This window comes from Lissotriton helveticus, chromosome 8 (assembly GCF_964261635.1).
Source record: "Lissotriton helveticus chromosome 8, aLisHel1.1, whole genome shotgun sequence".
Classification (NCBI taxonomy): domain Eukaryota; kingdom Metazoa; phylum Chordata; class Amphibia; order Caudata; family Salamandridae; genus Lissotriton; species Lissotriton helveticus.
In genome coordinates, this window is record NC_136069.1 from 975,931,287 (window position 1) to 975,953,124 (window position 21,838).

At 46.4% G+C, this 21,838-nt stretch overlaps 1 protein-coding gene across 1 annotated transcript in view; it reads left to right on the plus strand.

The window, feature by feature from the left end:
- Positions 1-21,838, plus strand: part of LOC144773041 (von Willebrand factor A domain-containing protein 5A-like) — a 584,045-nt gene that overhangs the window by 129,724 nt on the left and 432,483 nt on the right. Inside the window, exon 4 of the mRNA XM_078657811.1 lies at positions 9,856-10,078. Coding sequence (XP_078513937.1) covers positions 9,856-10,078 — 223 coding nt within the window. The remainder of the gene's footprint in view (positions 1-9,855; positions 10,079-21,838) is intronic.

The window sequence follows — 21,838 nt, forward strand, 5'->3', positions numbered from 1 at the left end:
TTTAATAACATACAAGCCGCATAATTTTGCACCCTTTGAAACATTCACAGCCTGCCTTTGGAGACTCCCAAGTAAAGTACATTACAATAATCTAGACCGGATACCAACAGGGCCTGGAGTACCATCTTCTTGGTTGACTTTGGTAGGAGCCCCAAATTCTTTTGGAGCATCTTTAGTGCACCAAACCAGGTGCCGACAGTGGCAGAAATCTGACTAACAAAGGATAGGGAAGAGTCAAACGTGAAAAACAGATTTTTAACTTTAGGTTGGGTAATTGAAGGGGGCCCAGTTCACTAGGCCACCAGGTGGAGGACCATATTGTGGGGCTGTTTCTCAATCACCTAAACTTCTGTTTTGCCTGCATTTAGTCACAGGCAGCTGGAGTCCATCCAAGCCGTGAAGTCCACCAGATGGGTCTTGAAATTAGCTGCGGCATACCATCATGCGCCAGTGTAATGATCAACGGAGTATCCTCACCATAGTACACGATCTTCACACCATGGCATTTGATCATGTCTGCCAAGGGACGCAGATCCAGGTTAAACAGGGTTGGACTCCAAGCCAAACCCTGTGGCACTCCCTGCTTCAATTAGATGATGTACGAGGTGCTGGCGTCTGAATCACCGAAAAGGAGCGATTTTGCAGAAAAACAGTGAACCATTCAAGGGCTCGACACCCAGTACCCTGTTTCCACAGCAATTTGAAAAGAAGGCCGTGGGACACGGTGTCAAAAGCCGTGCTTAAGTCTAGCACCACTAGAGCAGCAGTCTTGTCTTTATCCGCCAAGATGCGTAAAGTCTCTGAGGCAAGCAGGAGGGTGGATTCTATGGTGTAATGCAGTCTGACACCTGACTGGGTCTCATCAAGGAGTTTTTTCTCATCAATAAACTTCATTAATTGTTGATTTACATGTTTTTGGTAACTTTAGCAAAGAATAGTAACATTGAAATTGGTCGAAAGTTCTCTGGCTTAGAGGGGTCCAGTGAGGGCTTCTTAAGGATGGGAACTACCATGGACTGTTTCCATGGCCTGGTATTTGTACAGTGTTCAAGACAGGTTGAGCAGTGTACATAATGTTAGGACTATAGCAGTAAGCACTCATTCCAACATTGCTGGTGAGGCTGGGTCCCGTGGGGATCCCGATTTAATTATAGCAGCGAGGGAGCAAGTTTCCCCTACCGAAATGTTCTCTATACTAAAGGGCATTCCAGTGTGGAATAGGGTGATGTTCCAGGAGGAGGGAAACTGTAGTTCTTGACTTTTTCTGTAAAGGAGGTTTAGAAGAAGGAGATTTTTCCATAGAAAAAATTAGCAATCTGATTACAGTTGTCGATGGCAGGGGTCCTAACCACTGACACACGTTCTAAGAACGTAAGCGATTTGACTCTTCAATCTCAAGAGCTGAGTTTTTCGCCCCCACTATCTTTTGAGCAAAGATTTGAGTCTGAGATAGTCTGATCTGCCTATGGGCACTCTTTGAGCACATGCAAGGAAATGTGTGTATCTGGAATCTGGTAGCTCTTGCGCCATTTACCTTCCAGACTCTTACATGCCTTTTTTCTCAGTAAGAGATTCACCGTAAAAAATTCTGCAGAAGGTCTAGAGCGGGTGATGTTATATGTTTTCAGGGTGGCTATGGAATCTAAGGCCTCATTAATCCATGCGGTATTCTGCTGGTTGTGTTACAGGAAACAAATGATGGATGGAATGCTGACAATACAAACATTCTCCCCCAGTTAGAGATCTGGCTTAGATCCATCGTTCTTTTGCCCACTACGCCACCCCAGTTTGAACCCAGCCATATGCAAATCAGTCTTGACCCTGTGCCCCATGGGAAAAGTCCAGACTGAACTCCCAGGTCAGATCCTCCCTGGACCGGAAATAAGCATCCTGGGGACTGGTATCTAGGCGTAAGGGTCTGCAATTCAGAGCTAGTGGAAAGGTAGCTGGTGTGATCAATAACTGTTTGCGTGCTTTGATTGGGTGTGCTGGTGGCAGTTCAGTCGTGGGGAGCGTGGCAAAGATCTGAAAAGGTATAGAAAAATGGTCTGACCACGCGCTGGGAATCTGAGGGGGGCTACCTTGACATGGGGTGGGTTGTCAAATATGAGATCAAGAATATGACTCTGGATAGGAGTAGAGTCCCACACTAAGTGTTGGAGATGGAGCAACCCTAAATCCTCAATAAGGCTTGTGGCTGTGCGGCAGGTTGATTCGTCAAAGTCAACTAGGATTAGAAAGATGGAAATGCGCATATCGTATGATGGAATGGTGTCTAACAGGGCAGTGGTAAATAAGGAAGCTGGCCCAGGAGGCCGAAATATCAAAAGACCTGTGAGAGAGCAGTGGCTTATCACAGGCAATGAAAAAAACGCTGCCTCAGAGCCATTTATCTGGACTTCTGTGCGACTGTAGCCAAGATGTTATTTATAGACCACACTTGAACAATGTGGACGAGCCCACTGTGTGTGTCTAATTAATTTAATTGAATTAAGTCACAGTTTGTAGCATGTGCTTGGACCCATTAGGTGTTGTTAAAAGACCCCTCACACACCAACCTGGTTGTTGTCATGCTTCATCAGTGGGGTCCCAACCGGGCGGCCGTGTTCCCCCCGGTTGGGCTACGATGCCTGATTACAGCGGAGCTGGTGTTGGTGCGTAAGTGTGATGTGATGTGATATTGTCCAGTTAAAAATACCTCTGAGAAACCTTGCCTTTATTTTTAATGTTGGCGGCTCAGGATATGTTAAAAATATGTGTGGTGCAACTATTTCAGGATGTATTACCTTTAAGTTGGCTTTTGTGTGGAGGTCTACATGTTTCAGCCCCCGTAGTGTGATTAATGGGGCTTTGTACGTGATAAGTGAGTTGCGAAAGGTTAAAGGTGCCACGTGAAAAAACCAGTGCGGTACCTACACACGTGCTAAGGTGTGTGGTTGAAAAAATGTTGGCGTACTCACTGACACTTTAAAATAGAAAAAAATTCCTGTGGGAGAAAAGACGACAAAACACAACATATAGGGTTCGCATCATAAAATGCATTCTTATTGGTTATATTTATAGCTATTTAGTTGTCCTTTAGGAAGGCTACTACAGTGACTGATATGTTTGCTCATGCAGGTCGCGGCATGCGTGGATTCTGTGATGCATGCTACATAGACTTGAAAGTGAGCAACAGGATTCTGTGGATACAGAAATGCAGATTATTTTTGCACAAGTGAAAACACTGGGCGCTGTCTATAAATATGGTAAATGTGGCACTATATCGTGCGTGGGGGCCACTAAGGAGAGTGCCTAGAGGTCCAAGGCGCACAAAGTGCACTACTGTGATAGGATCATGCACTCGAGTTTTATTTATTTATTTATTTTTATGCACTCAAGAGTTTTAGTGCACCCATTTATGGCCCGAGTAGGGGACATCATTACGAGAAATGTACAACAAAGTAAGATATAATGTAATTGTTAAAAACATGCACAAGGTGGTTCTATAGTTACAATGCTAATGAGTTTAAAGCAGAGATCGAGGCTCGAGGGTGGAAGCTCATCCCAGATCCAATCTGAAAGTAAAGGTAAACTCTGAAAGTAAAGGTAAACAGCATTGCGGTAAGCCTTCTCGTATAGATCGGCTTACAGTGGAAGCAGCATTTGGAGCATGCATAGCCTTACTTGGTGAAGACGAGTCATCCGCTGCAAACCTAGTATGGTCCCTCGTAGTCCCGGCTGGTGCAGGGAGAGCCGGAGAGCGCAGCTTAAGTAGTGTGTGACTAGGCTCCAGTACGTCCAAGGGTGCATGTCTGGGTCGGATCATGACTAAGATTTCTGGAATGGTGCGCATGCGCAATGGCGCTAGTTTCGATGTTGATTCTGGTGGCCATATTGGAAAGGGGTGATGCAGGGCAAAGACTATGGGTGCAATGTATTGCCGCAAATAGGTCTGTTGGTGACCATCCAAAGTGTGCCAAAGGCTAAGCATACACACATGTATGTCGAGTAAAGTTCTACTGCAATTAGGATTGGTGATAACCATCCAGAGTATGATAGGAGGGTTCCCAATAGCGTGCTAATGCGCTTTTGCACTAGTCCAAGTCAATACTGGGGCCATTAGTAGCGTAAAAATCATGGGCTTAAATGTAGGGCTTACTGTTAAATTGAGAGTGTGGTTATCGCAACCAGACTGGTCAGGCTGTGGAGCCCTAAGTGGTCATGCAGAGTATGATTGTTGTTCTTTAGTGGTATTAGGGAGTAGCTGTGCAGCCCGAGTGGTAAGGGTGGCTGGTAGTTCAGATTTGCCTAAATTGTGTAGCCTATGTGGCTGCTGTTGGATTCTCATTTTTTAAAGGGATTCAGTGGGTGAGTCATCTTGCAGGTTCCTGGTTCAGGAAGTGAGCTGGGGACATACCGGGTCATGTTGTAGGCGTGATGATAGGGATGCCGATGAATCATGTAGCAGACTAATGTATCAGAAAGATTGCGTGGGACATACTGGATCAGTGTTAGTAATGATGTCAGTCCCATGTGCTCATTGCCTACTGAGACTGTTCCAAGGAATGTTATAATTTAAGCCAAACTTGTGGCTGGAAAGGCGGTAAATCCATCTTTGTTCTTTCAATAGTAGTTGTTGTTGAATATGAAGCATGTTGGGGTTCAGGGCTTCTATGATGACCCAACTCATGTCGTTGGTTGTGTGTCCAGTTTCCAGGAAGTGATTGGTCATCTTAGTTATGTTCTTTTTACATCGTAGGGTACTCCGATGCTCACATATTCGGTCTTCACTTTTCTGTTTGTCATTCCGATGTAGGTTAAGTTGCAGGGACACACAATGCGGTATATCACATGTGCAGTGTTGCAAATTATGTGATTACGCAACTCCCACGTCTTGCCAGGCTCTAGGTGTAACGTTTTGGTAGTAGTAGTCAGATGGCATACGCTGCAATTGCCATAAGCAAAATGGCCAGTGATTTTCGGGAGGCCCCAGGCATTCAAGACATTATAGACCACAGACAGCCCCCCTCCCCTGCCGTTGGGACTATCTAGTCTTAGGATTGCATAGCCAATAGGGGTAGCCTCCAAGATGTGCAGACTGTGCGTTGGGCCAGGTTCCAAGAATAAAAAGCGCAGTGGATTGCTGCGAATACAAAACGTCTACGGTTTCGAGTTTGTGTTTGGGGAGAGAGTGGCAGTTTAGGAGAAAACATTGAGCAGCCTTGGGCTACTGTGATCACTCCCCATCTCGCTTTGCTGAGTACATCCTTGAAAACTAAAAGGGGGACTTTACCACATGCCTTCTGACCTGAGAGCACATTTACAGAGTGACAGCAATTCTCTTTGATTCCTACATCAAGAGATCAAACTTCTGCTGCCGAATAATGTACGGTGTCCGAGGTGAACCTGCCAGGAGGCCTGGCCCCTGGCACAATCCAGGCATGAATGGGCACAGACTGACTTGCCTTAGGTGCACCTTCGGGGTACCAGGGGCATGCCCGTTCCGCGTGTCCACGCAGTTGCCATGTGTTTATAGCCTGCCTCCACAGACGGAGTGGCTAAAATGCTGATGAAAATGGAGGGCAAAAAAACACCAACTGGAGCCCTGACGCTCCGCTCCAACCTAGTAGGCTCCCCTCCGAGATGGATCTACCAGGGACTAAAATACAAATAAAAATAAAAATGTGAGAAAATACTAGTGAAAAAGAAATACATAAACTCAATTAAAAAGCCGGCAGAGCCGAACTAAGATAGCCTCCGGCGGGGACGGGAGCCAGGCACCTCTCAGCACTTAGTGCGCGTACAAGGAAAGTAACAATCTATTAATCCACACCACTCCATGAAGAAGCAGCAGGTAGGCATCACAAGCGTACAGACAGTAAAGCATTCTTGGAATCTGCAGGGAGCCGCACATTTCCTATCACAAAGCATTCCCCCAAGCCTCCCGATAAAAATAGTACCTAACTTATGTGGGTGGACCAAGAGACCTTTACACAAAATGCCCTCAAGTGGTAAGTGGAGATATCAAGCAAACTTCCTGAACCTGCAGGAATCCTCAAAATTCCTACTTTTCAGCATTGCTTCACATGTGCCGATAAAAATGCTGCCCCACTTGTGTGGCTGGGCCTAATGCAATCAACAGGAACTGATCAAACCAAGGTCACCCCACTCAAAGGCTCCTATTGACCTTGGTTGAATCATTCCGGTCTCGGGCCCTAGGCCCAGTCCCACAAGCAGGGCAGCGCTTTTATCAACACGAATAAGGTAATGCTGGGTGGTAGGAATTTTGTGGATTCCTGCAGGTTCTGGAAGTTTTCATCACAGAATTGTACGAAATCTGCCTCTTATCCCCCGAAGTATCAGGTTTGCAAGGGATTATGGGTAAAACAACCTGATGAGAGCCACACTAGTCACTCCATCCTGGATTCCCCATCTGTGTATAGTTTCAAATCTGTACAGGTTCGCTATGTTTCCCTAGGTGCTGGCTGAGCTAGGTCCTAAAATCCATAGCTACCTGCTTTGCAAAAAGGAGGTCAGTTTTGAGTGGAAAAATGTGATGCATTTATTTTGCATTTTGGCCCTTTCCTGTTGTGTGCACTAGGTCTAACCACACAAGTGAGGTACCATTTTCATCTGAAGACTTGGAGTAATGCTGAGTGGTAGGAAGTTTGTGGCTCCCTGCAGATTACAGACCTTTCCATCTCAGAAAGATAAGGAAATTATTTTATTTTTTTGTCTAAGTTTGTAAGGGATTTAAGTAAAACAACCCGTGAGAGCCACGCAAGTCAACCCATCCTGGATTTCCCAAGAAGTCTAGTTTTCAAAAAAATGTACGTTTGCTAGGTTTCCCTAGTTGCCGGCTGAGGTAGGGCCCAAAATCCACACCTATGTACTTTGCACGAAAATCGGATCAGTTTTGAATGGAAAAATGTGAGGTATCCATGTTGCGTTTAGGGTCGTTTCATGTTGCGGGCGCTAGACCTATCCACACAAGTGAGGTAACATTTTTATGAGGGAGCATACAATAGTAGGATATTTGTTAGTACCAATTGGAAGTTGCTGCATTTGTGCCTTCCAAATGTAAGGCAGTGTGAAAGAAATTAGACATTTTGGAAAGTGCCCTCTTAATCATATGGACTATGGGTACCTACAAATTCAAAGATGTAAAAATAAATACTGTGCATGAATTCAATATCTTGTGCCCATTTCAGAAGTATCTTGATACTTATGTTCCACTCTACATATTTCACCATATGAATTAGTCTATACTCAGTACACAATGAAAAACCTTTGAACGGTGCAGGTAAGTTGTTGGATCTGGGTACCTCTGGTTCATGGAGAACCTACAAACCCTATACATCCCCACAACTGAAAGGGTCTAGCGACGTAATGGTCCATTACGTTTGTATATTTGTCATTGTGAGAAAAAGTTTCAGATGAAAACGTCACAAATGGCTGTTTTTCTCCTACTAGTTTTCAAAAAATGTTTTAGTTCAATACTCAGTTTCTTTGGTAAAGCTTTGAGGAATCTACACTTGCTGACTTCAGAAGGTTGTCCTATTTTCCTAAATATTTAGCTTTCCTGGATAACCCTTGGGTTTTACACTGGTTTCCACCACAAATTGCAAGTAGGTTAAAAGCACAAACAGTAGGAAAAATGGGCTACCTCTTTGAAAAATGCCAAAACTGTGGTAAAACAAATTTGATTCAGCTCTGCATGTTCCTGAAAGCCCGGAAGAAGGTCGCTTTAGCACAGCAAGATATTCCTTGATGCCATTTTTATGAAACAATCAGACCCTTTCATTCAGAGCACTTTTCCCCTATTTTTCCCCAAAACTCAAAATGTTGCTATATTTCAACTGCTGTCTCGGTCTCCTCCATTTGAATCTGCAAACCTTGGTACCTTTATAATCTCCAGAAAGTTGGAAAAAAGGGAGACAAATTTGGATTGAATACCTAATGTGGACAAAAAGTTATGGAGGTCTAAGCACCGACTACCCCAAATAGCCTAAAAAGAGCTCCGCACTGGTTGGGGGTGGCGCTGGGTGTTGGAATGGTTGGGTAGGTCCTGCAGTTAAGGGGTTCATACATTATTTGTAAATTACATTTTTGGCCAGGCAGCAGGTGACCAAGGAGGGCTCTGAATTAGCTAAAGCCTCAGTGAGAAGGTATGTTACCATAAGTGTGTCTACACAGCTAAAGCCCTACCTGTCTTTAGGTTCCAATGTACAACATCGCTTGTCATAACAAGATTCCGATTGAACCAGGTGCCTTGGATTTTAGCTTTTCCTAAGGAATATTCAATGCCAGGTACACTAAAGTGAAAAGTTAAAGTTAAATAAAGGGCTCGTAGACCAGACGGTTCCTTGGCGCTGAGGACAGGAGTATGTGGGGGGCAAGGGAGCAGCCTACTCGGCTAAAGCTTGCAAGAAGAGCTGGGTCTTCAGAGCCCTACGGAAGTCCATATAAGAAGCAGTGGTCCTAATGCTAAGGGGTAGGGAATTCCAAAAGGAGGGGGCTAAAAAGGAGAAACTCATGCCGCCATGTTTCTTCCTTCTACAACGGGGAATGCACAGGAGGTATTTAGAAGAAGACCGAAGGTCACGGGTGGGAACGTAAGCCTTAAGTTTGGCGGCTATAAAAGCAGGAGCTGTGCCGGCTAGAGCCTTAAAGGTCAAACAGCCGAGTTTAAAAAAAAGAGCGTTCAAAAAGAGGTAACCGATGTAATGCTTTTAAAAGTGGGGTAACATGGTAGAGTCTGGGAATTTGTAGACCAACCTGGCAGCCTGGTTCTGGATTAGTTGGAGACGGCGAAGCTCGTATGCCAGAAAACCGACGTACAGAGCATTTCCGTAATCCAGACGTGGTATGACCATGGCTAGCAAGATAAGTTTGAGTGCCGCATTAGAAAAGAAACTAGAGATTTTACGTATGATACGTAAATTAAGAAAGCAAGATGAGACCACCGCACTGATTTGGGAGTGCATGGAGAGATCACTACTAACTCTAATACCAAGACTTTTAACAGAAACTAAAGCCGTGCCCTTGTGACAGTTTCTCGGAACAAGATACTTTGCATTTTTTTTGTGTGAATTCTATTCCCCCATTGTAAAAAATGTATACTGCCACTATTGAGAGAGGCCAACTGCAGCTCACAAAAGGCCTGTAATCATACTGCATGGGGTGAGTAGGGGGGCAAAAAGCACCACCCTCCAGCCCAGGTCCCAGAGATAGCACAACCACGAATTGGGTATATAGAGTACACCCACCAGACATGCCTCAACATACCTAAATATAGTATCCCTCAATGTCAAAGGGGTCCACCACCCCATCAAAAGCAGGAAGACCATCTTAGACTACTAAGCGAAAACTAAAGGAGATGTAATCCTATTACAAGAGACCAAACTATCCATGGAGGAAACCAGGCTAGTGAAAGGCAGATGGATCTCATAGATGGCCGCTCACCTGCCGAAAGGAAGAAGCGAGGGGTTATCACTTTGTTATCCAAAAAATCCAACCTAACACTAGAATCGCAGTACCATGATGAAGAGGGTACACTTTTGATAACTCATTTGAGAAGGGGAGAGGAGCTAATCCACATGGCTAACATATACGGACCAAACTCCTTATGTCATTATGCTCCATTGCCTAGCCCATTCCTCGTTCACCCAGGTTTTTAAATGATCTGTTATGTGTGCACTATTTGATTCAATGCCTATTAGATTCCCCATGGTAGACTCCTGTTTTGATTTGTTACCTTCCTTTCCCTCAAATTGTAAAGGTGTCTGATATCCTTCGGGATCAAGTTTGCGCTATGTAAAACTTTGAATAAAATAAAAATGTAAGTACATTTTTTTCCCGCTTTCATCTCAGGCCCAGGAAACCTACGAAGATGCCATCAGTCAAGGTCAGGAGGCCTTCTTACTGGAACAAGACATCAGCTCTGGAGACATCTTCTCCTGTAGTGTAGGAAACCTTCCCCCCGGCCAAGAAGCATCTGTCACATTTTCGTTTGTGCGGGAATTGGCATTGGAAGCTGATGGAGCTGTTCGCTTTGTGTTACCAGCTGTGCTAAATCCACGATACACACCACAAGGTGAGAAGTTTTGAAGAAGAAAGTAAAGTGAGAATAGTTTGGGGACAGTTGGGTACATAAAAGCTCCAGTGTGGTTCTTATTTTCAAATATGTTTAAATTAATACTACTCTTTATTTTAAAATGTATTCACTGTTTCATATACATATGTCATGATATTCATAAAGTAATAACTACATTCATGATATGTGCTAGGAGAAAAGTCAATATGTAACATTTAACTTGACCAGAGCAAATCCTTTCACAGGAAGTAAGGGCAAACTATAAAAAAAAATGATAACCAGTGGAAAAAGCTGAAGTATAAAGGGTTTTTTCTAAGACTCAATGGACCTCAATCCTGGTATAGTGAATACCCCGTAGCACAATCTAAGAAATATATGAAAACATACAGATGACTCATCTTTTTGTAAGGCCAAATCTCTAAATAAAAACAATAAGTAGGTCTCTGACCATTTAGGAATAGTTGTCCTTTACAAATTAAATGAAATCTGGAAGCTAGAGAAAGCTATCTACAGTGCTAATACCAACCTTTACCATAATCTGTATATAGACACGACCATGCAAATTCTACTATAACCTAATACCATAGATTAGTGTTACTGTGTACCCTACTCCCTTTTTACTTGATGTTGGTTAGTATTGCACACTTTGTTTGCCTCTTTATAGGTATCAGCTGTCAATGGTTTGAATACCAGGGAGCTATATCATTTCAGTATTTCCTACACATTGCAACTAAGCGTTTTGTCATTAGTGATGCTAGGTCTACAAACTAACACCTAAGTCAGTCTTTCTTAGGGTGGGTCATCATACCTAATAGATATTCTTCAGGCTTAAATAGGTTCATCTTTCCTTATTACCCTGCTCATCATTGTTTCACTCAACCCCAATATTCTTTCTTTACTAGACAGTCCTATACCATACATAAAGAAAATCATCTTGCTTAACATCTAGTACTGTGTGGAAAGGCATTGATGTAGAATGTCCCTATACTTTTAGAAGTTAGTTGCATTCTATGCAGGTAATTATTTTGTAATCATTTTTGCATTGTTTTTGTGGAGATTTTCTCCCGATAACCTCATACTCTGCACCGTTCTGTGTCTTATAGTTCTCCTGCCCATATTTTCACAAGTTTAATCAGATCACATTTGAACATGTCTAGAAGTGCACAGGACAGTAAGATTATCAATTTCCTTTCTTTCCTGAAAGAAGTTTTAAATGTAAGACCACATGTATTCCTTCTTCATTAGTCTTGCAACTCCCATTTCCTCCTATTCTCATGGCTTTCTTTCCTTGTGTCTGCAGATCTGTGTCCAGTAAAGGAAGTGTCGCATACTTCCTGTTCATAGGATCATGGCTTGTACACTAAATGTTCTACCCAGTGTCTTGGCCACTTTCCTAAATTTTGGCATACATCACAGTCCTAAGTCTGGAACATTAAACTTTGTACTTCTCATTCTCCTTATTCTTCTAGCAAGGCCTGGCTGTACACACAGTACCAGGTCTCTTGACACTGTTCCTTCATCTTACTCCAATAGCAACTGATAAACTCAAATACCAACCTCCCTTTCTGCCCATGTCAAAGATATTACCTCTTCCTTGTTGTCTTCACCATCCACCCAGCTATCCACTGGAGTTGGGCCCTCCAGGCAATAATGTTTCAAAGTTTGGAGAACCCAAAACTACTGTTGAGGCAGCCTTAATTTCCATAGGGACACACTTTTCTCCATCCATCATCCGAAATCAGGATTCCTAACTAGTGAATTCAGCTCCCTGAACAGTGTTGAGGGAAGTAACATTGGGAGTGTGGATGAGTAGTTACGCAGTCAGGGTAACCACACTCATCTTGAACAATGTAACACTTGCCATCAATACTGGGAACACACAACTCTTCCCAATATCAATGGGAGTAGCTTCTTCTAGACTATACCAGTTCTCAGTGCTGTTGTAAATAACCATGTATCAGGGTTAATTATATCTCGGTTTAAGTTTTACATCTAGGTTTCTGAAGGTAACTTTTAGTTCGAGGCATGTGGGCTGCTGAATTCATATCTATAGCATAGATCGCCGCCTAGTGTTGGGTCCGGATGATTGCACATTGTTGTCCTGGAAGAGTCTTCGAAGTATCACGAGATAGGTGGCTCCTCCCCTGGACTACAGTGCGCATGGGCATCGACTCCATCCCCAGATTGTTTTTTTCCCGCCATTGGGTTCGGATGTATATTCGACATCTCCAGTTCGGAATCGATATAGACTTTTCTTAAGGCCCGAAGGCCTTATCCTTTACCGTCGGTATAGTTTGCGTTCGGTCCCAGCTCTGTTCCGGCTCAGTTTCCGAGTCGGACGTCCAGAGGAGTCGCGTTGCTCTTCGGTACTCGGGGCCCAGTCGACGCAGCAAGACTTTCGGCAACATCATGGAACGGAGTCCGTTCAAGAAATGTCCCGTGTGCGGATCTAAGTACCCGCACATCGACGTCCACCCTGTGTGCAACAAGTGCCTGTCGCCGGACCACGATGAAGCCCAACTGTATGGCTTGTTCTAGGTTTCGTTCGAAGAAAACGATTAGACTTCGGCGCGCCAGGGGGCCCGGCAGTCGGCCCCGGCACCGGTGGACATCTTCGACAGAGAAGAAGCAGGCGAGCAAGGAGTTCATCTGCAAGTTTCCCCTCCGGCGGAGGAGGTCGACTACGGATACGACGCGGACGTCGAGGTGGTCGAGGCAGGAGAAGTCGTCGACGAGGTAGGAGACGGCAATGAGGCCTACGGGGCCACGGAAGATAGCTCGTGTGAAGAGCTAAGCCCCGTACGAACAATTACTACGGCTCAGGTCGAGGGATCGCCACACGGCCTTACCCAAGACCTTCCACCCAGATCCACGGCCTCGCCTACGGGCCCGGCTACGGACACTTCTGCGGAGCCGACGTTGGTCAAAACGAAACCGAAACCTTCGGTGTCGACAAAAGCGAAAGTAATTGAGACGCCATCGAAACAGAAGACGTCTGTCCCTCCGGCCGCCTCCTCGTCTTCAGACACGTCGGGGCAGCCGAAACCGAAGAAGGCTGTCGACCCGGGGAAGTCTAACAAGGGCGCCGATCCAAAGTCGGTCAAGGGCGCCGAGTCAAAGTCCGTCAAGGCCGTCGACCCAAAATCGGCAAAGGGCGTCGAACCGAAGACTGGGGCCCCGCACCCTGTAGTCAAGGCCACCGGCACAAAACCGTCGGCGCAGAAGGCCGTCGGCACGGAAGGAGGACACAGCGCGCCGAAAAAGACTGATCCTGTACCGGATAAAAACAAGGCATCGACGCTCGAGTCTTCACTCGCTGGTGGACTGAAGACGTCTGTCGGATCGACGAAACCGTCCGCTTCCTTTACAAAGCAGGTGTCGGATTCTCTTCAACGCATCAGGAACAAGGCTTCCGCGTCTGCACCGAAGGATGCTTCCACCGCGAAGCCAGCTGCCACAACGCCAAAGTCTTCGACGCCACTCCTGTTTACGTTGCCGCCGAAGGTAGCACCAAAGGCCTTCGCACCACGGTCGGTCACCGAAGCGCCCGTACCTGTGTCTACGGCGCCGAAGCCTTCTCAGCCGCTTGGGAGCTTGAAACCTCGACAACCCTCGATGGAGGAGCAGTCGGAACACTATATCGACGCCGACACCGGGAAACTCACCCTCTACAAGAGGAAGATCACGGCAACCCAGCCTTTGGAGTCCTACACGATTCCTTTGAAGCGCAAAAAGCCTGCTACGGAATCCCCAGTTCTGGTGGAGCCTCTTGCTCCGCGGACTCCACGAGTGGCTACACCCTCACCGACTTATTCGGATGTGGAGGGTGGAGATGGTGATGACGAGGAGTATAGCTTTCCTGCCAACACTGATCCTGGGGATCACCACAACTCATGGGCAGATGCAGGTGACCCAGGGGATCAGCAAACTGCCCAGGACCCTCAGGTGTACGCTGTCAAGACCTCTCCTACTGAGGATTCGGCTGCGTTTAATGCTCTAATTGAGAGGGCGGCAAAAAACCACGACGTGGAGCTCCACACTGACCCTATCGAAGTGGACTTCCTTTTTGATACCTTTTCCACAGCAGAAAAGACTGTCAAGACTCTCCCCATGCTGAAAGGGGTTCTCAAACATGCTGCAGACATTTTTAAGGAACCCACACAGGCCAGGGTGGTCAACCCTAGGATTGAGAAAAAATATAGGCCGGCGCCCGGCGACCCCACCTACATCAAAGGCCAGTTGCCATTGGACTCTCTGGTCGTTTCTAATGCCCGGAAGAGGGCGAACTCGCAGACCACTGGTGATGCTCCTCCCCCAAACAAGGAATCTAAAGTGCTGGAGGCATCAGGGAAGAGGGTGGCGGCTCAAGCGGCCAATATCTGGCGTATCTCTAACACTCAGGCGCTCCTGGCCAGATATGACAGGGCCCACTATGACACACTAGAGACCCTGTTACAACATCTTCCAGATCAGTATAAAGAGGCAGCTGAGATGCTTATTCAGGAAGGGAAGCTTATCTCCAACGCTTCGATTAAGTGTGCACTGGACGTGGCGGACACCGCGGCCAGGGCCATTAACACCAGTGTCATGTTGAGACGTCAGGCCTGGCTCAGAATCTCCGGTTTCAAGCCGGAGATACAAACTACCATCCTCAATCAGCTAGTAAACCCAGACAGGTTATTTGGTCCTGAGGTGGATACCAACTTAGAAAAGATAAAAAAGGATACCGAAACTGCAAAATCCATGGGGGCTCTCCAGTCCCAGCAGTTTCGGGGGAGCACTTTTCGTCGCTCAAGCAATAGAGGTGTTTCCAGAGGCCAGATGTCCCAGCAAACGCAATACAATACAGGTGGGGCGCAGTCCTCTTACACCAAGCAGAGTAGAGGCGGCTATCGGGGCAACAGCACCAAGGGCAGAGGTCGTGGAAACAACAACTCCCGCTCCTCCACCACCAGTAAACAGTGACGCCCTGTCACTGCCCCCCGACCATACTACACCTGTCGGGGGGAGACTCCAGCAGTTCCTGCCCATCTGGAAATCCATCACCACAGACAGGTGGGTCAGGAAACTTATCCAGTTCGGTTATTGTCTGGAGTTAACATCCACTCCACCCAACATGCCACCAAAACACCGTCCTATGTCCACAGAGCATTTGCACTTATTGCAGCAGGAGGTACTACTCATGCTGCAAAAAGGGGCAATCGAGCTCGTGCCAGTGGAGGAAGAAGGCACGGGAGAGTACTCCCTGTACTTCTTAATCCCAAAAAAGGACGGACGCCTCAGACCCATACTGGACCTCAGACCCCTGAATCAGTACATTCTATCGGAACACTTTCATATGCTCACACTGCAGCAGGTTCTCCCGTTGCTCAATCAGGGAGACTTCCTCGCAACCTTGGATCTCAAGGATGCCTATTTCCACATTCCACTGCATCCATCACACAGAAAATACCTCAGGTTCACTATTCAGGGTCGGCGTTATCAGTTCAAGGTCTTGCCTTTCGGGGTGACCACAGCGCCCAGGGTGTTCACAAAATGTCTGGCGACAGTAGCTGCGCACCTCAGGAGGCAGAACGTTCACGTTTACCCTTATCTGGACGACTGGCTTGTCCAAGCAAAGTCGGCCCAGCAGTGCGCCGCCAGCATGTCCCACACCATTCACCTCCTTCACGATCTGGGATTCTCACTGAATTATCCCAAGTCGCACCTTCAGCCAGCCCATGTGCGGCAATATCTGGGTGCGACGATCGATACTCTAGCAGCCACAGCTCAGCCGAATTCTGTGAGGGTCGACCGCATTCAGTCACTGATCCAAAAGTTCAGACCGCAACACTCGCTTCCGGCAAGAGTGTTCATGCAGTTGATAGGCATGATGGCCTCCTGCATCTTCATAGTCCCGCACGCGAGGCTACATATGCGTCCGCTCCAAGAATGCTTGGCTCATCAGTGGACTCAGGCTCAAGGACAGTTGAACGACCTAGTGTTGGTGACCGGTCAGGCATACAGCTCTCTGCATTGGTGGAATCCACACAACCTTTGCAACGGCCGACCGTTCCAGGAGCCTGTGCCACAGATTATCCTGACGACAGACGCATCTCTCCAGGGATGGGGAGCTCATGTACTCCACTACACGGCGCAGGGACTATGGACAACGCAGCAGAAGAAGATGCACATCAACTACCTAGAACTGATGGCAATCTTCATAGCATTGAAGGCATTCAAAGTACATCTGTGCAACAAAGTCGTGTTGATCCGGACGGACAACATGACGGCCATGTACTACATTCAAAAGCAGGGAGGTACACACTCTCCGCAGTTGTCTCATCTGGCTCCGAGCATGTGGAAGTGGGCCATTCAGAGGAACATCTTCCTCATGGCGGAACACCTCCCGGGCAAGGACAATCAAATGGCGGATCTGCTCAGCAGGTACAGCCATCAGATGCACGAGTGGGAGATACATCCATCAGTACTCCGCCCGTACTTCCAGCAGTGGGGTCATCCAGAGATAGACCTGTTTGCCACAAGGGAAAACGCAAAATGCCAAAACTTTGCCGCCAGGTTCCCTCACCCACAGTCGCAGGGCAATGCGATATGGATGAACTGGTCAGGCAGATTTGCGTACGCTTTTCCCCCAGCACCTCTCATACCGCTGGTGGCACGAAAGCTAAAGCAACACTCGATGACACTCATCCTGGTTGCTCCAACGTGGGCACGCCAACCATGGTACACCACGTTTCTAGAACTCTCCGTGGTACCGCATCAAAGGCTGCACCTCACACCCAGGCTTTTGACGCAGAGCCGTGGCGATATTCAGCATCCAGACCCGCAACAGCTCAAACTGGCGATATGGCTCCTGAAGTCTTAGAGTTTGGCTACCTTGACTTGCCTCCTGAATGCATGGATATCATACGGGAGGCTAGAAAGCCCACCACCAGGGCCTGCTATGCAGCGAAATGGAAGCGGTTTGTAATTTACTGTACTGAACACAAAATCAACCCGCTAGATGCATCCATTCCCAACATCATCTGTTATTTGTTACATCTTTACAAATGCAATCTAGCATATGCTTCCATTCGGATACACTTATCCGCCATAGCGGCTTATCTCCAAAACAGGCAGCATTTCTCCGTTTTCAGAGTGCCTGCCATTAAAGCCTTCCTAGAAGGACTTAAACGGGTCATCCCTCCCAGGACCCCTCCGGCTCCTGTATGGAACCTCAATGTGGTCCTCACCAGGTTGATGGGCCCACCTTTTGAGCCTCTACATTCCTGTGAGATTCAGTTCTTAACATGGAAAGTGGCGTTTCTCATTGCCATTACGTCTCTGCGACGTGTTAGTGAGCTACAAGCGCTCACTGTACAAGAGCCATTCATACAAATTCACTCCAACAGGGTGGTGCGGCGCACTAACCCTAAATTTCTTCCTAAAGTGGTTACGCAGTTCCATGTCAATCAGACCATTGAGCTGCCCGCGTTCTTTCAAAACCCAGAGACAGTGGCAGAAAGAATGCTCCACACTCTTGATGTCAAACGAGCTTTGATGTACTACATCGATAGGACAAAGGATTTTAGGAAGACACAACAACTCTTTGTTGCCTTTTCAGCCCAGCACAAAGGCAACCCCATTTCCAAAGCAGGTATAGCCAGGTGGATCGTTAAGTGTATTCAGATTTGCTATCACAAGGCTAAGCGCACTTTAACGGCCCCCCCCAGAGCCCACTCCACCCGCAAGTTGGGGTCCTCCATGGCTTTCCTTGGTAATATCCCTTTCGAAGACATTTGTAGAGCAGCCACATGGTCTACCCCACACACATTTACTAAACACTACTGTGTAGATGTGCACTCCAAGCAGCTGTAGGGCAGGCTGTTCTAAAGACACTTTTTCAGACATCTGCAGCTGGCACAGGCGGCCGCCGTTAATGGAGGGACTGCTATTTATTCTATGCTATAGATATGAATTCAGCAGCCACATGCCTCGAACTGAATATGCTACTTACCAGTATGCATCTGTTCTTGGCATGTAGGGCTGCGGACATTCATATCGCCCGCCCTCCTCCCCGGCGCCTGTAGCGGTTGCAGACTTTACACTTATTCTTAGCATGGTCATCGCTCACACTGTTACACTCCATCTTCGCCACAATGGCTAAAAACAATCTGGGGATGGAGTCGATGCCCATGTGCACTGTAGTCCAGGGGAGGAGCCACCTATCTCGTGATACTTCGAAGACTCTTCCAGGACAACAATGTGCAATCATCCGGACCCAACACTAGGCGGCGATCTATGCTATAGATATGAATGTCAGCAGCCCTACATGCCAAGAACAGATGCATACTGGTAAGTAACATATTCAACTTGATGCGTGCAACCTGGTGACCCTACATCTGCAGAAGTTATCTGCACTGCCGGAAACAAACTTGTCTTATTTATTTATTTTGAAAGTTTTATAGAGCGCGAACCAGACACTTGCGGATATCTGAGCACTTTACAATAAATATTATTCTTTTGACATCAATAACAGGCTAGTTAAAACACATATAGAGACAGTTTGTAAAGGCACAGTGGTAAGGTAATTTACAGTAAATACAGTTCTCGTGACATCAATAAAAGGTTAGTTAAAACATTTATACAAACAATTTGTAAAGGCACGGTGGTAAGGTACAGCTAGAAATTATCCCCTTGCATTGGATAAAAGGAATATAAAATGTCTAGATTGCTTAGATGGTCCTTGTCGTCGTGAGGTAATATTGAGGGTACATTAGGTCGCGAAATATCTTTGACCTTAACTCAGGTGAATGAGAATAGATTTTACCTCCTTTTTAAAGGAAGCAGTTGAGGGGTTCAGTCTGGTTTCTGAGGGTAAAGCATTCCAAATTCTGGGTGCCAAACCTGAAAAAGTTTGGTTATATGTTTTCTTCTTCTTGAATCTGTGGTTTCTAAGCATGGGCGGATTTTGCGAATTGGCAATCCGCGAACTTGCGTATTTACGGATTCGCAATCCGCAAAATCCGCAAACTCTCGCGAATTCGTGGATTTTTTTTTTTGTGTTCGCAGGGGTTTCTGCCAGTTCGCGAGGGTTGTGTACCAGTTCGCAATTGCGAACTTACTTGTCGGCTCGCAACGGCCGCGACTATGTTGTTTCTAGGTCTGGTTCATCATCACAGGTTCACAGCACCCTCAGTTTCACCACTGCCACTCTCTGGTACACCCATGCCACCCTCTGGTACATCACTGCCACCCTCTGGTTGGTTTATCACTGTAGATTATGGGGGTGAAAAAAAGCAAACACACCTGCCCTGCTTCAAATTACATGAATTAATTTGGGGTTGATTAATGTGTCACTGAATTTAAACTTCCAGTCTGGCTGGCACCTGCTTCCTTATCTGTAATTTGCTTTCTGTTGCAGTGCAATTTTTATTCACAAGACCTTTGTGGCCTACTTGTAGCTATTCTCTGAGCCTGCTGTGAGGGTCAGAGCAGGGTCATAGAATAGTTGCAAGTAGGCAACTGAACTCTGAAGGGGCCCCTCAGGAAGCATTACAGGGAATGGTTACTAATGATAAGAGTGAACTTTTGCACCTGCTGAGTGCTTTCAGTTTTGTCTGTAATTGCTTTCTGTTGCAGTGTAATTTTTTTAACAGGACCTTTGTTGTATACTTGTAGCTATTCTCTGAGCCTGCTGTGAGGGTCAGAGCAGGGTCATAGAATAGTTGCAAGTAGGCAAATGAACTCTGAAGGGGCCCCTCAGGAAGCACTACAGGGAATGGTTACTAATGATAAGATTGAACTTTTGCACATGCTGAGTGCTTTCAGTTTTGCAAAAATCCAAATATCCAGCAGCATCCACAAAAAGTAATCCTTCCAGGTTAAGATCCAAATCAAAGTGACCAGCACATGAAGAAAGCACTGGGAGGAGCCTGCTGGACAGGAACAGGAAGTTGGAGACTGTGGGGCACTTCCTTCCTCCCACCCCCCCCAAAATGGACTCCTTGCAAAGAAAAAGTGCAGGCAAATGTCAACCTGAGGAGTTATTCTGATAAAAATCATAATTTTCAAGGTTTATGCTGCCTGCTGGTGGATTTCTTGTGCGAAATTGCAAATTTTGCAATCTCGCAATTGCGAGATTGTCGCTGCCCGCCGCATCTACGTGTTCGCAAGTGTTTACTCCCGCGAAATTGTATAGTATTCTAGTTGGCAAGTGCGACCAAGCAAAAAATCCGCTTCGCACGGATTTTACGAATTTTCGACAAGTTCGCTAGAGTTCGCGGATTGCGAATTTGCCGAAAATCCGCAAAATCCGCGAGTGGAACGGATTTTACGCCCATGCTTAGTGGTTTCAGTAATAGGGTTTCCGCACTTCTTGAAGATCTGATCCCACCAGAGATCGTCCGTTTCTGTGCTAGATAGCTGGGAGCTTTAGGATGCAGGGTTTTATGCGTCATACATGCTGTTTTCCAATTAATTCCTGCTTCCAGAGGTAGCCAACATAAAGACTAGACATCTTACTAAAGTCATGAAGTGCTTACATCACTGGACGATCATCAATATGCGTATCTCTTAAATAAAGGAGTGCATTGTCCACATATGATATTGAGTGGCTCCCACCTGCTATTTGTGTACCCCTGTCTCCTGAGCAAACGGGAGTGGGGACGAGGCATCCCTGTCTCTACCCCTCCCACTTTTACAGGATTTGAATACCTCCCTTCCAGTAAAAATGAGGTCCCTTGTATTACCGTATAAAAGGTCAATCCAGGCCATTAGCTCTTCCTCAATCACAGATTTTCTGAGGACTGCAAGTACATTCAATCTAGCGTATCAGACTTCTTTTCTATCTGTTGAAACAACCATGGGGATACCAGTTGATTCTGCAATTTACTCAAGGAGGTCAAACAATCACCATATGTTGATCGACGTGTTCTGAAATGGAAATGGACTGTGGTCACAATGGATCAAATCTGGCAGTAGGGGCATCAGCTGTGTCACTAATATGTTATTTACGATCTTATCAATCTTAAGGATCAACAACTGGTGATATGATTTCATATCTGGCAAGTTCTGTTGCAGTTCAGGAAGGGGCTCTAGCACTGCCTTTCTAGATGTAAGAAGCAGTTCCTGAAACATCTTCGACCTCTATAAATCTTATCTAGTGTCTGGCTGAAAATATTAACATAAGAAGAATAGAATTTGGCCAGGAGACTGTTTGATCTAGGGGCCTTTCCAGCAGCTTGGTCAGACATGGCTCCCCTAATTTCTAGTACAGTTCCATGGATTTCGAGTATCATTCCACGTTCTGGGGAAATCCGCTTCAGAGAGAGGTTGCCACTTAATCTGCTAATGCCGAGGTACCCACCTGACCATGCCCAGCATACAGATCAGAATAGTATTTGGCCAAGATATAGTTCTTATCTTTTTGGTAATGTACTAGAGCAGTGCTTCCTAAACACATTGGAACCAGGACCCACTTTTTAGGTCTCGCTGCTAAAAGCGCGCGAAAGCGCGCTCTCGCAGAGAGAACTATAGCTGTCGTCTCAGCCGACAACGAGTTGGAATGTGTATACACGAACTGGCCGCGCGTGCAGCGTTGTCCCATAGGATAACATTGCGCGTGTAAACTTCTGCTGCTTTCTGGGAATGGGATCGCGTCGCGCGCCTCGTGAGCAGTTCCTTTGGAATGCAGGGGGAGTCTGCAGAGGGGCGCGCGGCGCTGTTCACGAGGCGCGCGGCGCTGATAAGCAGGCTGGTTCTTTGTGTGAGCATTCCACA